The sequence below is a fragment of the Mesoplodon mirus genome, assembly GCF_964341445.2.
Source record: "Mesoplodon mirus genome assembly, chromosome: 15".
NCBI lineage: Eukaryota > Metazoa > Chordata > Mammalia > Artiodactyla > Ziphiidae > Mesoplodon > Mesoplodon mirus.
In genome coordinates, this window is record NC_138991.1 from 45,040,158 (window position 1) to 45,057,176 (window position 17,019).

The 17,019-nt window shown below is 52.2% G+C and overlaps 1 protein-coding gene across 8 annotated transcripts in view; it reads right to left on the bottom strand.

Moving 5' to 3' along the window:
- Positions 1-17,019, bottom strand: part of IL4R (interleukin 4 receptor) — a 39,312-nt gene that overhangs the window by 12,894 nt on the left and 9,399 nt on the right. The window contains exons 1-6 of one of the 8 annotated variants that reach the window (XM_082645184.1): positions 16,833-16,986; positions 13,156-13,347; positions 6,792-6,879; positions 6,216-6,390; positions 4,337-4,491; positions 3,008-3,159 (exon numbers count right to left, since the gene is read on the bottom strand). In XM_082645184.1, the coding sequence (XP_082501310.1) occupies positions 3,008-3,159; positions 4,337-4,491; positions 6,216-6,390; positions 6,792-6,861 (552 nt within the window). In that variant the 5' untranslated portion in view covers positions 6,862-6,879; positions 13,156-13,347; positions 16,833-16,986. Of the gene's footprint in view, positions 1-3,007; positions 3,160-4,336; positions 4,492-6,215; positions 6,391-6,791; positions 6,883-13,155; positions 13,501-16,832; positions 16,987-17,019 lie in introns of those variants that run through there. The other 7 variants (XM_082645186.1, XM_082645190.1, XM_082645183.1 and 4 more) reach the window with 7 other exon arrangements.

Sequence of the window (17,019 nt, forward strand, 5' to 3'; positions counted from 1 at the left end):
GCTTCCGAGGAACTACCTGTTGTTGGTGTGTTTTTTAACAAAAAGGCCAGGTGTTCGGGAGACCATTCTGAGAGAAAGATCCGGAAGAAGAGAACAGCACAGGTCCCTCAGTCCAAATCCTGGCTTCAAATCCCAGCTTGGCCATTTCCAGCTGTGGGACACTGGGCGAGTCATTCCACCTCTCCAAACCTCAGTGTCCTTGGTCACTAAAATGGATGGACAAACACCTTCCCACCTGCAGGGCTTTCCCAGTCATTGGTGATAATACACACTGAGCCTGGCACATGGTAAGCACCCGAGACATTATCATGAACATGGCATTCATGGCCCTCAGTAAGCTTGTGGCCTCATTTTCTGCTTTTTCACTGTACACACTCCCACAGCCCCATGATCCTCAGATACACCATGAATTTTCATGCCTCCAAGCCTTGGCTCATGTAGTTCCCTCTGCCTGGCCTACCATTCCCTAGCTAGAGAACTCCTATACATCCTTCACTGCCCAAGCCAAAACTCTACCTCCATTATAGAACCTTGTCCAGAAATCATCCAGGACAATGAGCATCTCCATCTCCCAAATTCCACAGCAAGTTTCTAATATTTTTAGAATTGATCCCACCAGTCTGAGCCACAGGTGGTGTCTGCAATACTGTAGCAAACACAGCTGGGCATCCACCCAGCATCTACACAATTGGGGTCGGGTACCCAAAGCTCAGGGCAGGTAAGCCTCTGTCTCCAGTTCCAGGGTTAATTCTCATTGGTCTAAACCAATCACGGCTATTTCATTCCCTAGCCTGTGACTGGTTAGAGAGGAGCATGTGACTATCTCTGGCCAATGACTAATAAGGGGAATTCTTCGGGCCCGGTTCTGTCCCTGGGAAGGGAGAGATGGGGGAAGGGTGTCTCAATAGATTCTGCCCCACCAGCAAGAGAAGCTGGACCTGGAATTCTGAGGCCTGGGGCAGCCCCGAGCACCTACATGACCATTAAGCCATAGCCCAGGCACACCAACCAATTCTGTCCGCTGGCTGGAGTCTGGTGCTGGGTCCTAAACCCAGCTGTGTTTCAGCCAGCCCAGTCTCTGTTTCCTCTTCCGCAGAACTTCCTTTGGGAGCCACCCCTCCTTCATTTTCAGCCCATCTGGTTTGGGTGAGGCTGACCTGACCTGCTCCAGAGGTGGGCATGTGACTCGGTCCCGGCCAGTGAGAGCACTTCACCAGCACTTCATCTCCTGCCCACAGCCTGCGACGGTTCAGAGAGTGGCATGTGATCCCAGGCAGGTAACTGATCATTGGCCCCAGGACTTTTACTGGGACTATCTGGAGAGAAGAACTTTTCCCACTGCGGTTTTAAGATGCAGGCCTGCAGCTGCTAGTAGACATATTGGCAGCTACATGAGGGAAGAGCCTGCCTAAAAATGAAGCCAACACAGAATAAAGCAGGACCAAAGGATGGAGATTCCTGGAACCTGGATCCAGCCATGATAAGCAAATAAATGATATTCCTTTGGACCCTACAGGTTGTGCCCGTCTCTCCCCTCCAGCCTATGCCCTGAACGAAGCCTGCACAGGCCCAGGAATGGGAAAGGGATTTACTGACAAAACTGAACCTGCATCTTTCCTCAGCGTCTGTGCCAACCACCTCTTCTCCATTGCTGAGAGCCGGGCTGCCCCATTCCTGCTTCCACCCCACATCCTGGCCCAGTGCCAAGGAGGAAAACCACACCTGTGAGATGTAAATCAACACCTGCCATCCCCCCGGCTTGGCCAGGAAGAGAAGAAGCAGGGACAGAAGCTGATGTGACAGCTCAAGATGTCAGGGGCCTGCTCCCCGGCAGCCGAAGCCAGGCCAGCCTGGGTCCCGGGACACGAGGGCATGGCTCCCAGCAGACCCTCAACAGTTACAGGCCAGGGCGTGGGAGGGAGAGTCAGATGAGATTTCCAAGGCCTGTGGCACTCGGGAGAAAAGGAGGATGACGTTTTTATGACAGGGGAGCCTGTCTGTGTCATACATTTGCTGCTCTCCACAGCCCTATGGGATGGGTACTCTTGTTATCGCCATGTTACAGATGGGGAAACCGAGGCACGCAGAGGTTGAGCCAAAAACTCAAGATCACGCAGCAAGTGGCAGGGCAGGTACTGGAACCCAGCTCTGTGGGACTCTGGGGCCCCTGGTATTCAGATGTCATCCCTGCAATGGGAATATCTGAGGGGAAAACATGGGTGGCTGGAAATGGCCTCCACCCCCAGTTGCACCTAAAATAGAGGCGGGCCAAGCCATCCACTGTGTCGCCCCTGTGATTATTTACTTGACCGTTTCCTACAAATGAGCTCTCCCTATTTTAAAAATGTCAGTACATTGGTTTTTTTAAAAAGGAACATCATAAAATAAAATAATAAAATAGAATAAAATAGAATAAAATAAAATGGAACCTCACTGCCACTGCTATGACTGGAAAACAAGTATGAAATGCCGTAAGCACCTCATAAAGTAAATGCAATCAGAACTACGTAACGGCATTAAATTTCAGCTGAACTTGTTTTCTGGGGGAAGGCTCTGAGCCTTCAGCCTCTTCTCTCTGTTAAAGAGGAGGATTAGTAAACCAATCAGCTCAGCTGAGATGCCTCCCTTGACAGTCAGGGTCGGGCAGGAGCGGGCGTGGAGTGACCGTCTCACCCTGGGATTCGCTCATTTAAGTGTGTTTGGAGGTATCACCTAAAATCCCAAGTGTCCCACCCCCTGGGAGACAAATGTGTTCCAGAGCCCTTCTTTATAGATGAGGAACAGTGCCTGGAAATAAACCCCCCTGTCTGCACGCTGGGAATCAGGGGCCTAGAGCGGTGGAGGGCCTGGTCTCGGCACAGAGCCAGAGGAGAAGCTGGGGGTCCAGATCGCCAGGGTTTGCTGTCCAATCGCGGGTCACTTTCCCCACCTCCCACCCCAGAGCCTGAGTCTCGACCCATCTGAGTCTCAAGAGGTCACAGAGAGACCCCACAGGGCGCCCACTCACATCCGTGGGGTCGTTCTCATTCGAGATGTTGACCAGGTAGGTGAGCTCGGAGTACAGGTGATTCTCAGGAGGGTACGGGTTGCTCCACGTCAGCAGCCACGTGCGGGAGGTGTTGGCGTGAACAGTGAGGTTTCTGGGCGCCAGGGGTTTCACTGCGGAGAAGTGGTGCCTGGTGAGGGGCTGGGCTGGGCATCAGGAGGAGGCCCGGCCCAGCCTGCAGACCATTTAGATGTTCGGTCAACACCACCTCCGGAATACGTTGATGGGATACCACACAGATTTCGTCATAATGGAGAATTAAAACTCTGATACCGATTCTCATGGTGCTGAAATCCTACTTAGCACTTTAGTGGTTGTTAACTACATTTCCACAGTGAGTGCAAAATGCATAAGCAAAGTAACCCAAACTTTGGCCTTTCTACCTTCATCCTTCACTCTACTGGCCACCTCTGTGCTCTGTATTATTATTTACTAAGTATTTTTCTTTATTTTGATTCATGTGGTTTAAAACTTAGTCTCTTTTAAAGCAATCATATCCATGAGATCACAGGTATATAATGAGCATTAAAATCAACACACACTTATAAAAATTCTTTCAATTCATGGATTCGTTCATGGGTCAATTTAAATCACCTCCCTCCCACACCCTCCAGCTCCGGGTATGAGTAAGCCCTTCCGGAATTGCTGATGGAGTGGTGACTACTGTGAGCTCTGTGAGGATACTGCCTCTGCTGCTGAGGAGCTGTGTGACCTGAGGGCAGGTTACTTGCCTTCTCTGAACCATGTACAGTTTTTTTCAGTTGCAAAATAGGGATAATAACTGTCTTTTGGAAACTGAGGCTCAGAGAGGTAACATGACTTGCCCAAGATCATACAGCAATAAGTAGTGTTTTAAACTCCTGTCACTACACCCCAGCAAGCTCTTGGGGAATTCCTGCGGGAACTCTGGGTACCAGGATAAGGTCAGCCTCCCATGGTCTAGACTGTCTGAAGAAGCAGCAGCTGAACAGTTGACAGAGGGTGGAAGGATCTGCAGCAAGCATGGCTTCCACCAAATACGCTTCATTCAGCACCCTGATCTGGGCACTTAAACACAGGGGGTTGAAATATCTGAACCGAAGGGGTCCTGACGTACTGCTGAGCCCAACCCCATTTCAAAGATGGGAGGACTGAGGCCCAGAAAGGGGCAACAACCCCATCAGGGGTTGGAGGCTGCTTGAATGGCCCCCTCCCCCAAATGGAGCCTGCCTCCCCTGCCCGGCACCTGGCCGCTGTGGGAACAACTGCAGCCCCGCCCTATGCCACCCCACCCTGCCCCGCCCTGCTCACCATGCTCACTGGGCTTGAAGGAGCTCTTCCACAGCAGCCGCTCCCCAGCCCACAGGTCCAGCTGGTAGGTGTCCACACTGACCACGTTATCCATATGCATATGGCACATGCACACCGCGCCAGCTCTGTTCTCGGGGACACACGTGTGGTTTCTGCTGACATATATGTTTCATTAGGCTAGTCATGTGACCCACGGGCATCCCAGGATACACCTCAAGGAACCACAGGCCCTTCCAGCTTCCTGGTCACCCTGCCTTGAGGACCAGATCTGGGAACTTGGGAGCAGAGTGGCCAGGATGCAATGGGGACAGGGGCCTGGGACCACCTCCCGGCTGGCCACAGCCCCTCACCACACCCACCATGGACTCTTATTGGCCCCTGGCCCCAGCCTTGGACCCTGAAAGCCAGCAAAAGGGAAGAACCCACGGCATGAAGGAACTTGTAACAACATATGTGTCTGTTCCAGCACCCCTCTGGTAGCACAGTTTAGCCCAGTACAGCGGACTGTGGCTTGGCAGGCACATATCCTGTGCCCCACAGCCTAATCCTAATGTGTCACCCAAAACAGCCAACCCCATGTGAGACATGGACTAGGCCAGGGGTCAGCAAACGTCTTCTGTAATGGGCCAGATAGTAAATATTTGGGGCTTTGAGGGCCATACTCTTGCTGTTCCAACTACACAACTCTGCTGATACAGCACAAAAAAGCCCCAGCCATAGACAATACGTAAACAAATGGGCATGGCTGTGTGTCAATAAAACTTTATTTATAAAAACAGGTGGTAGGCCAGATGTGGCCCATGGGCCATAGTTTGCAGATCCCTGGTCTAGGCCAATGTATCACATACAGAAGCACAGCTGGTCCACCTTAGCATACTGTGGAATAACAACTCTGTCAGTGTAGCCCACATCAGGTGTGCTGTATATCCCACTGTGCTCCCTAACTGTGTGCCTTGTGTACTGGGTCATGTCCTGGGGCACCACCTATACCAGTGGTTACCCCTGTGTACCATGGATTATCCCAGTGAACCACCTGGAAAAACATATCCCAAGTTCCACGGTCCACCAACCATCGCTGTGAACTCCACTGCTAACACTGCACCCCCAAACAAGGGTCTAGCCCAGAGGTTCTCAAAGTGTGGTCTGGGATTCCACTGGGTCAAACTGGTTTCATAGTAATACTCCGACATTAGTTGCCGTTTCCACTCGCCTTCTCTCACAAGTGTACAGTGGACTTTTCCAGAGGCTACACGATGTGTGATGATGCCGTTGCTCCGACAGCCTGTTGAATGTGAACTTGTGGGCTGTTGTGATTTAAAATTTCTGTTTTAATTTCTAATAGGGGAAATAATGATAGATGTAAGCTACCCAGACTAAAGCTTTGGGGGTCCTCACTAATTCTTTTCTTTCTTTCTTTCTTTGGTTGCACCGGGTCTTATTTGCAGCATGCAGGATCTTTAGTTGCACCATGCGAACTCTTACTTGCGTCATGTAGGATCTGGTTCCCTGACCAGGGATAGAACCTGGGTCCCCTGCACTGGGAGTATGGACTCTTAGCCACTGGACCACCAGGGAAGTCCCTGGTCCTCACTAATCCTTAAGCACGCAAGAGAGTCCTGAGACGAAAAAGCTTGAGAACTGCTGGTCTAGTCCAGGATTCCACCACATCCACACGCCATGTGCCTCGGTGACACTGAGCTTGGAGCACCGTGACGCACTCGCTGTGTCTCACACACGCTGCACCCCAGGGCACCTCATCTCTACCATGCCCAGTAAGCCCCCGTGAACCGCATTTAGCACACGCACTCCGGGGTACCACGTGAGCCAGGCGAATTCCGAGGCAAACCTTCCCCAACTCCCAGTTCCAGCCCAGGCTTACTCAAAGTAGGGAAATTTCAGCTGGTAGAACAGGCGGAGCTCGGCTCTGCAGTTGGTGGGCTGGGCCATCTCCCACTCACAGGTGGAGATGTTGACGTAGTCGGAGAAGCAGGTGGGCCCCTGCAGGACCCTCACACTCCCTGGGGAGACACAGGAGACCTCTGAGCAGCTGGAGCCTGACGACCAAGAGGGATGAGTTGGAAACCAGCCCAAACAGGACCAAGGGGCCCATCACAAAACAATGAAACCACTGTCCGAGGCACGGTCCTCTCGATGCAGGGGCCAGGAATGGGGCTCTGTGAGCTTCCCAGCTGGCACTGGGGTGATGCCTGCAGCTGAAGATATACCCTTGGGTACAGGGTCCATCAGCGGAGACAGACCAAATGCACCTTTATAGTATGCAAATGCCAACTACCTGCCCTTGGCCGAATTAAAGGAAATATATGTCAGTCTAAGGGTAGCTATCCCACCATCACAGGCACCTATCCTATGGCGTGAGCCTGGTGCATAAACAGTCAATACTGTAAAGGTTTGCTGAATGAAGGAAGGAATGAATGAATGAGAGGTGGTGACTTACCAGAGCCTGCCGCCCACGCCAGGATCAGACAGCCCACCGAAAACGTGAGCCCAGAGTGAAGCCACTCCATTGGGAGATCCTACAGCGCCTGCTGGGAGCAAGTGAGCCCGTTAGCGCTGATTCATGATTCCCACGGTCCGCATCATCCCAAGCGCAGCTTTCAGAGCTCACCTCCAGATACAGCCCTCCCCCTCCGCTACACGCCCCCTCCACCCAGCCCCGCCTCCCTCTCCACCAGGCCTGCACCTGCCCCCCTGCACACCTTTACTTCCTGCTGCTCTTCAAACATACCACGAATTCACTCTTACCCCCATGCCTTTCCTCTCCCTGTCCTTCTCACTGATTCCCTCTGAGTCTCTCTCTGTCTTCTCTCTCATTTATTCATTTTATTCATCCATCTGTTCATAATGAATAAATGGCCCCTTAATACTCCAGTGTTTATTAAGAAAAACAAGGGGGGCTTCCCTGGTGGCGCAGTGGTTGAGAGTCCGCCTGCCGATGCAGGGGACACGGGTTCGTGCCCCGGTCCGGGAAGATCCCACATGCCGCGGAGCGGCTGGGCCCGTGAGCCGTGGCCGCTGAGCCTGCACGTCCGGAGCCTGTGCTCCGCAACAGGAGAGGCCACAACAGTGAGAGGCCCACGTACCGCAAAAAAAAAAAAAAAAGTTAAAGAAAAACAAGGACAGTCGCCGACATAACTACAATACAACCATCCAGATCAGGAAATTAACAGGGATGCATTACTGCCAGCTAACGCACAGACCCTATTTCCATTTTGCTAATTGCCACAGCAATGCCCTTTATAAATAAGTCCAGGATCTAGTCCAGAATCATGCGTTGCATCTGGTGATCGTGCCATCCCAGTGCCCAGGTCCTGGCTTCTAAATACTATTCTCGACTGACAGGAACCAGGGCTCCTCGGAGAAGCAGCTGACTCCAGGAGCAGGGAAAGTACAAGAAAAGCCAGAAAGTAAGGAAGTGCTCCGTGAATGATGGGGACCTCTTGAAAAGACATAGGAGCCAGCTAGAATGGACGCCCACTGGCCAAAATGGGCGCAATTAGAGCCTCACAATGAATATTATATAATCAACTGTAACCCTTAGAGTTAAAATAGGGGTGCAGGAGTCTACGGTGATAACGATGAGTAAGTGGGGGGAAGGGACAGCTCTATTTCACCACAGCAGGCTCCAAGTATCTCCCCACAAACTCATATTAATTAACTTTACATAATTCACATACAATACTTGATATATGTAATTGTATAGAACCTTATATACAGAAACCTGGCAGATACCACCTTAACCAAATGGTCAGTGTTGACATGGCCAGGAACGGGACAAACCAAGGTCATGAGCTTTCTGAAAACAATGCCCTTGGAAGAACACAGTATCACTTCCCTGGGGTCCCTGCCCCCAGTGCACAAATCACATGGAAACATCAGACAAGCCTACACTGAGGGGCAGTCTATGCAGGAAGCGGCCTGTACTCCTCAAAAAGTGCCCTGGGGGCAAAAGGCAAGGCGAATGGGAAATGTTCTCCTTTCAGTTGTGTGTCTGTTGTCCCGAGAGCCTGTGTTTGTCTTGTGCTCTGCCAATCTCCTAGTACCTACGACAATGCCTGGCACACAGCACGTGCTTAAGCAAGTCTGTCGAATAAATTCACTTTGGACATGATGTGGGGCCGCTGATGGGCTCAGCACGGGGTTGGAAAGCTCTCCCTAGGGGGAGACTTGGTATCCACTCAAAGCCTCAACTGGCCTTCCTGGCAGAGCCACAGTGAAGACCAAGGAAGGAGGGGTGGGAGTGGGGTTTGGAAAACAGTGATGCTGGTTTCCTCTGCCAAGTCCCAGCAACCTTCCTTCTTGTGAGTTCACAGACATCCACCGCATCCTGTGGCAGAGACGGCAAAGGGGTCACTCTAGCCCCAGTTTTGAATAAAGAGAAACAGAGAGGTCAAGACGCATGTCCTAGGTCACACAGCAGAAAGCCTACCGTGGTAAAGTCCTTTAAAAAGGTGTGGGGGAGTGAAGCACCCCCCCCAAGGGTAGACTAAATCATGACATCTACAGCGGTCAGGGTGTTATCTTTGATCTGTTTCGGAGGGCACATCCAGACGTACGCATGTGCACACCCACACACACCCACACACACTGACTGGTTTGACAGGGATAGCAGGTGCTGCATCTCAGGAGAAACCGCAGCACAGATGTGGTGGTGACAAGACCTCTCTGAACATCACAGGGAACGAAGGGTAGAGGTGCAGAGAAGCAGAGGAATTAAAAAGAATAATTACCAAATGATCAGGGTGTAACGCACATGGCAAAAGGAAATAATTTCAAGTCCACACCCTCGACTGTGGGATTCCTGACGTGTATGGGTTGGGGGGAGTCTCGGGGTCACCTGCCCAGCCCAAGTGGCAACCTGAACAGGGGTGCCTGCCGAGATCCCATCTCTGACACGTTGCCATCCAGTTTCTGCTTGTACTGTTTCCATGGATGGGGTGGTCACTCCTAGGTCACTTTTGAGCAGAGCCTGACTATTGGAAACTGCTTCCTTATGCTGAACCAAGCATTTGCGTAAACAAAGCCCTGCTTATCAAGTACTCACATGTGCTTGACCTTTTGCCATGTGCACTAGAGTTATTACCTTACTGACTCTGCCCAAGAACCCTGCAAGATGGGTTGTTATTTCCACTTTCTTCCTAAGGGAACCGAGACCAGAGAGATCAAATAACTTGTCCATCGGGTCCCACAGCTGGCGAGAGGGCAGGGCCAGAGTCAGAATCCAGGTCTGCTGGCTTCTGAGCCCAAGGTACCTTCCAATATACCAACTCCAGTTTCTCCTAGAACCACAGACTGAACCCAACAAGATGGAATGAAATGGGCCAGGAAGAGTTGGTCAACCTGCTTCCTTCTAAACATTTTACATCGATTAATTCAATAATCAAAACAGCTCTTCTAGGGCTTCCCTGGTGGCACAGTGGTTGAGAGTCCGCCTGCCGATGCAGGGGACACGGGTTCGTGCCCCGGTCCGGGAAGATCCCACATGCCACAGAGCGGCTGGGCCCCGTGAGCCGTGGCCGCTGAGCCTGCACGTCTGGAGCCTGTGCTCCACAACGGGAGAGGCCACAACAGTGAGAGGCCCACGTACTGCAAAAAACAAAAAACAAACGAACAAAAAAACCAGCTCTTCTAGCTAAAGCCATATTAACAGAGATATGAGAGCCAAGACCAGGGAGGTGATAGTACCCGATTGTAGCTGTGCATCCGTTTGGAAGAAATCTTGCTGATTTCAAGCTTGTCAAGGGGATGACAACTAATACAGACAGGGCCTGAAAATCCCAGAGGGGCCAGAAGGCCTTTCCCTAAACGGCTCTGCTCTCCTATTGCCTGCAGCCTCCTCATGCACTCAGCGAACATACAATATTTACCCAAATATTTAAACATGCCAAGTTTCTTTCTAAACATTTTACATACAATAATTCAATATTTAAAACAGCCCTATGAAGTAGCTACTAGTATTTTTTCTCATTTTTAGGGGAGGAAACCAAGGCTCAGGCAAGTTAAGTGACTTGTCTGAGGTTACAGAGAGGCGATAGTCCTGGGATTTGAACAGGGGCAGTCAGGCTCCAGAGCCTTAGCTCTTAACCACTATCTGTGTTTAGACCCCAGAGTTCTCAATGTTTTGGAGGTCCCTGACCCATCTGAACCTCCGATGCAAACTCCAAGCCCTCTTTCCAGAAAAGTGCACACATTTAATTTTGCATTCCGTCTTAGTGGTTCACACAGCGGTTACTTGAGCTTACTGAAGCCCAAGTAAGGACTCCAGGTCAAAGCCACACCCGTACCCCAGCCAATGAGTGTTTTTTTTTTTTTTTTTTGCGGTACGCGGGCCTCTCACTGTTGTGGCCTCTCCCGTTGCGGAGCACAGGCTCCGGACGCACAGACTCAGCGCCCAGCCGCTCTGCGGCATGTGGGATCTTCCCGGACCGGGGCACGAACCCGTGTCCCCTGCATCGGCAGGCGGACTCTCAACCACTACGCCACCAGGGAAGCCCCGCAATGAGTGGTTTTTGAGGGTCTTTGAATAGGGTCGTGGCAAGATTTTTCCAAGACCCAGTCTGGGGCTGGGGAGAACGCTGAAACGAGGGGGAGCCGGCGGCGTGGGGGGCAGTTAGCAGTTGCTGCAAATGCGAGTCTCTTCTCCATGCTGAAACCAGAGTCATTTTCAAATTGGAAACCAGGCCATGATCTGTCCACTTCACTGGCCTCTGGCTCTTGAAAGATGTTTTTACCACCAGTGTGTGTGGGGGGGGCACAGAGCCCCAGGGGTCCACAGCCCATCCAGGAGCAGCATCTCTGACTCAGAATCAAATCCAAGCCCCGGAGTGAAAGCAGCCAATCGAAAAGGCTACATGCTGCTTGATTCCCTGTATGTAACATTCTTGAAATGATCAAACTATGGAAATGGTGAATAGATTCGTGGTTGCCGCATGGGTTGGGGGGGGCAGCAGGGAGGGAGGGAGGTACGGCTATAAAAGGGCAACACAGGGATCCTTGTGATGATAGGACTGTTCTGTGTCTCACTGCAGTGGTGGAGACAAAAACTGTGCACGTGATAAATTAATAAGAAGCAAGCTAACAAAACTAATAAAAATAACATGTGCGTGCGTGTGCAAACACGCAAACACACACGCAAACGAGTACCAGTAAAACGGAGGCAATCTGAGGAAGATCAGTGGTTTCTATCAATGTCAATACCTTGGTTGTGATACTGAACTATAGTTTTGTAAGATGTTACCCTTGGGGGAAACAGAGTAGAGGGGATCTCTCTGTATTATTTCTTACAACTGCGTGGATTAATCCTTACAACAATTACCATAAAATAAGAAGTTTAAGAAAATGCAAAAAAAAAAAACCTCCAACCCAAACCACCCAAGCCCCTCTGATGATCTGGCCCCCGGAGTCCCCACTACCATCCCCTCCTATTCCTGCTCCCTCCCCCACGAGCCTTCCGTCCCACTGGCCTTCTGACACACCCCTGTCCCTTTCCTCCCTCGCACCCTTTACACCTGGAAACACCATCCAGCGAGGGCACCCTCCGTTACTTCTCATCACAGCACCCTGTTTATTTCTGTCATATACTTATCACCATCTCTAATCATATCTCTGAGGTTATATGTGTGACTGTTTATTTTATTTCAGTAGGTAGATGGCAAAGATAGAAAGATTTGGCTGCAGAAATGTTTTGAACTTCCCCAGATCAAAACACACCATAAAGAAAAAAAGCAAGCAAGCAAAAGATTAGCAAAAGGTGGCAATCTACATTACAGAAAGTGAAGGGCCTTAACATATAAAGTGGTCTTACAAATCAGTATGACAAACATTCCTTTAAGTAAAATAGCCATGGTCATTGCTTTGTCCCCTGTGTCTAAACAGTGCCTAACATGTACACAGTATGTGCTCATGAAACATCTATTAAATGAATGATTGGTTAAAATTCAACAACAATGAATACAATAATCTGTTTTTAAACATGGAGTATGTACCAAGCCTTTGCCCCTAATAACTGCCACGCATATACAGTACTTATTATGTGCCAGGCATGGTTCTAAGTGCTTATAATATATTAAGCAATTTAGTTCTCACAACTTTATGAAGTAGATGCCATTAAAATCGCCATTTTAGGGCTTGCCTGGTGGCGCAGTGATTAAGAATCTGCCTGCCAATGCAGGGGACACGGGTTCCGAGCCCCTGGCCCAGGAAGATCACACATGCTGTGGAGCAACTCAGCCCATGCACCACAACTACTGAGCCTGCGCTCTGGAGCCTGCGAGCCACACCTACTGAGCCCGTGCGCCACAACTACTGAGCCTGCGCTCTAGAGCCTGTGCTCCACCACAAGAGTAGCCACTGCAATTGCAATGGGAAGGCCGCGCACCGCAACGAAGAGTAGCCCCTGCTCGCCGCAACTAGAGAAAGCCCGCGCGCAGCAACGAAGACCCAACACAGCCAAAAATAAAAATTAATTAAAAAAAAATCCCCATTTTAATGATGAGGAGACGAAGGCACGGAGAGGTCAGAGCACTTGTTTGTGGTCACAGAGCTGGGATTTGAACCCAGGCAATCTCACTCCAGAATCCACGCACCACTGCCTCTCAGAATGTCGTCCCTGCAGTCCTGGCATGTGGTGTTATTAGTCCGATTGGCCAAAGAGGAAACTTGAGGCTTACAGAGGGCAAGTGACAAAGCCAAGTTCATGGAGTTAGGAAGCAGCAGAGTGGGTGAAAGCCTGACCAAGAAAAGAGCAGAAGCACCCAGAGTGGGAAAACACTCCTGCTGGCCCGGAGACAAACTTAACTCACTCCTTTTATTTGGGGGGAGATGAGTGGCGAGTCTTGAAATGTCAGAAGCCAGCAGCGGTACAGAAGCGACCCAGCGGGGCTCTTCCTGAAGCCAGTGGGGTGTGCAGGCCTCCTGGTCCTCTTCCCTCTCTTGGCTGCAAATCGACGTGGAGGGGGTGGGAGGTTGGATCAGCAGACAGGATGCAGCTGGTCCTGTGACAAGAGGTATGTGGACAGGAAGCCCGGGACAGCAGGCGCTGTGGGTGACCTCCCTCCGGAGCCACTGACCCCTGAAATTCCACAGTCTTCAGCTGGCCTGAAGTTTCTGCTGAGCTGGTCTGGCAGGGGGGTAGGGATACACTTCTCTACGGGGCAGCAGCCTTCCCAGAACTGCTGCCCAGCTATGGTTCCCAGAAGCGAAAGCCACGTCACCAGCCCCACCCAGGACAGTGAGGAAGTCTGGCCAGGGCCCCAAAATGGCCTGGGCTCTGCCTGCCTGCCCCACCCCCAACCCAGAGAGTGGAGGGGAGGGGCGGCAGCAGCAAGAACCAGCCACCTGGGCCAAAGAGCGCACCAGGCTCCCCCCGTGCCTACTGTGTGCTCCTGGTCCTCACCCCCTCGCTTGTGCCCCATGTATTCTTGCTGCAGGTGTTTTCTCAGCACCTACTATGTGCCAGCTACTACAGATGTGCAAAAGGCCATTCATTCATTCGTGCCTTTTTTCCTTCTTTCCCTTAACAAACATTTGAGCGAGGAGAGAAGTTACTGGAGGATTTGGGGCACAGAGGTGAGACTTCAAAGGCTCCCTCTGGCCTCTGGGGTCAAGGGCAGAAGCAGGGACCCATGAGGAGGCCACTGGACTAGCCCAGGCACCAGATGCCAGGTGCACCAGGGTTGTAGGGAAGAAGAGGTAAGAACAGGTTAAATTCTAGATCTGTTGTGAAGGTAGAGTCAACAGGCTTTGCTGACAGAATGGAGTTCGGGGGCTGGGTCAGAGAAAAGGGGACAAGTAGGGGTCAAGAATGACTCTGAGGCTTTTCAGCCAGAGCCACTGAAAGGATGGAGGTGCCACCCACGAAGATGGAGTGGGCTGTGGGAAGGACCAGTGTGAGGTCAGGCATCACCAGATACGTAAGAGGCTGTGAGGACAGAGCTGTCAGTGAGGAGGGGCGAGGAAGGGCCACCTGGTCCTACAGGGTCGGTGGGGGGCCAGGGGGCAGGTAAATGAACAAGAATCCTCCAGGGGGGCTTCCCTGGTAGCGCAGTGGTTGAGAGTCCGCCTGCCGATGCAGGGGACGCGGGTTCGTGTCCCGGTCCGGGAGGATCCCACATGCCGCAGAGCGGCTGGGCCCGTGAGCCATGGCCGCTGAGTCTGCGCCTCCAGGGCCTGTGCTCCGCAACGGGAGAGGCCACACAGTGAGAGGCCTGCGTATCGCAAAAAAAAAAAACAAAAAAAACAGTCCTCCAGGGGAGGGACGGTGGCATGTGGAGAGGAAGGAAGAACGTCCCCCAGAAGGCATGGTGGGCTCCATGAGGGCAGGGTACGTGCTCTATCTTCTGGAAGCAGAACGCCTAGCCAGTGCCCAGCACAGAGCAGGTACTCAATAACTGACCATATGTACTTTACCTTATTCTGACTTTTACACTTATACAGTGCTTCCTTCATGCCAGGTACTGTTCTAGGATGCTTTAAGACCCTGTATGAGATGAGTACAATTATTAAACCCATTTTACAGATTCTGAAGGATCCTAAGATAGGGAGGGTGTGGCCCATTTCCCATCCTACAAGACAGGCCCTTGGCTGCAGAGAGGGGTAGGGGTCATGGGGGATGAGAGCAGTGCAATCAGAAGGGCCGGAGGACAACACTGTCTACCAGGGGTGGTAAGCGATTCAGACTCCATTCTCAGGGCAGTAGGGAGCCACTGAAGGCTATTGAGCAGGAGAGGAGTTGCTTTCCAGAAAGCCCACTCTGACCTGCGTGTGGAGAACGAGTGCAGGAGCAGCTGATGGAAGAGGCGGTGCCGCTCGAGCTGCAGAAGAGAAGGCAGGCTCTAGCTCTGTTTGGGAGGTAGACGTGGCAGAATTTGGTGATGACTGGTGGCTGGGAGCTGGGAGGAGGGAGGTGGCCTTGGGCTGGAGCATGGGCGGATGGATGGTGGTGCGTGCCGGGAAGAGGCGTGGTCTTGCTGCGGAAGACCACGCACTTCGCCATACTGTGGACCTGGTGAGTCCAAGTAGGCGATGGGCCCCAAGAGGCATCCAGGAGGCAGTACGTCCTAGCGGCCTGGAGCTCAGAAGGAAGGCTCACGCTGGAGACCGGTTTGCAGGTCATCAGCTGTGGCTGAAGCCCACGGGGGCTGTGCAGAGTGAGAGACACAGCCTTGTCTGAGAAGGGAGGGACGGGGCTGGAGACCGTGAACCTCCTGTGTGGGATTTGGCTGAGCCAGAGCCCCAAGGGGGTGCACCATCTTGGGGACAGGCTGGCATCCTGTGCTAACAGCCACCTTATGGCAATGTGGACGCTCACGCTGGCTGCGGACACATTAAGTCCAAATGTCCACGGGAGGGGCAGCCGGGTGACTCCATCTAGGATCCTGGAAGCCACACCCATCCTCAGAAGGTACCAGTGCCCCCAGGGAGGAGGCTGCGCCTGAGGACCTGAGTGCAGACGCCACCTGCTCAGGACCAGCGGCCAGCCTCCATCAGTCTGCAAGCCCTTCTCCTGCTTTTTTTTTTTTTTTTTTTTTTGCTGTACGTGGGCCTCTCACTGTTGTGGCCTCTCCCGTTGCGGAGCACAGGCTCCGGATGCGCAGGCTCAGCGGCCATGGCTCACGGGCCCAGCCGCTCCGCGGCATGTGGGATCCTCCCGGACCGGGGCACGAACCCGCGTCCCCCGCATCGGCAGGTGGACTCCCAACCACTGCGCCACCAGGGAAGCCCCCTTCTCCTGCTTTATTTCTCTTCCTGGCACTTACTCCTCACTGCCTATCACACACGCATGTGTCCTGTTCACAGTCCAAATCCCCCAGAGAACACCAGCTCCTACAGGCTGTGCCCACCCTGTTCACTGCTATAGCCCTACAGCCTAGCACAGTGCCTGGCACACAGTAGGGGGTGTCCATACATATTTGCTGAACGGAAGAATAAATGAACGAACTCCCCCTGGCTGTGTGCAGTGAGGCCTGGCCAGCCATCCCTGATGGAGGCAGGGATACAGCTCCCAGAGCTGGCATTTCCTGCCTCTTACTGTTGGATAAACACTGACCAAGATGTCTCGGCCCCAAGATGATTAGATTTTGGCTGTCTTAGTGACAGTCACGGCTCCTGGCTCACCTTCTTCCTGAGGTCACCAGAAATCACCATGATTGCCCCCAATTCCTTGAGTCTTTAGAGACCATGCCCTGGGCCTTTCTGCCCATAGGTTCCACCCTTCCCCAACAGAGGAACATGGAAGGTGCAATTATTATCATTCCCTTTGTGGACATGGGGAAACTGAGGCCCAGAGAGGTCCAGGAACCTGCCTAAGGATGCACAGCTAGTAAGAGGTGGGCCTGGGAATTGAACCCAGATCTTTTGGTTCTGGAGTCACAGTACAGCACCTGGCATGGAGGAAGCAGCCGTAAATTCACTCCTTTTATACACCTCTCTGTTTGCTCCTCCCAGCAAGCCCCGTGTGGAAGATGTGGTTAAACATTACCTGCACAGAGGAGGAAATTGAGGCTCCGGGGAATTCGGAAATAGTCCCAAGGTAATGAGGCTGGAAGTGATGAACTAGAACTTGGCCTCCACCACCGACCACTGTTTGCCCAGTCCTCACAGGGAGCATGTCTCAAAAGGGACCAGAGCACAGGGAGATCAGCTCGGTGCTTTGTGACCGCCTGGAG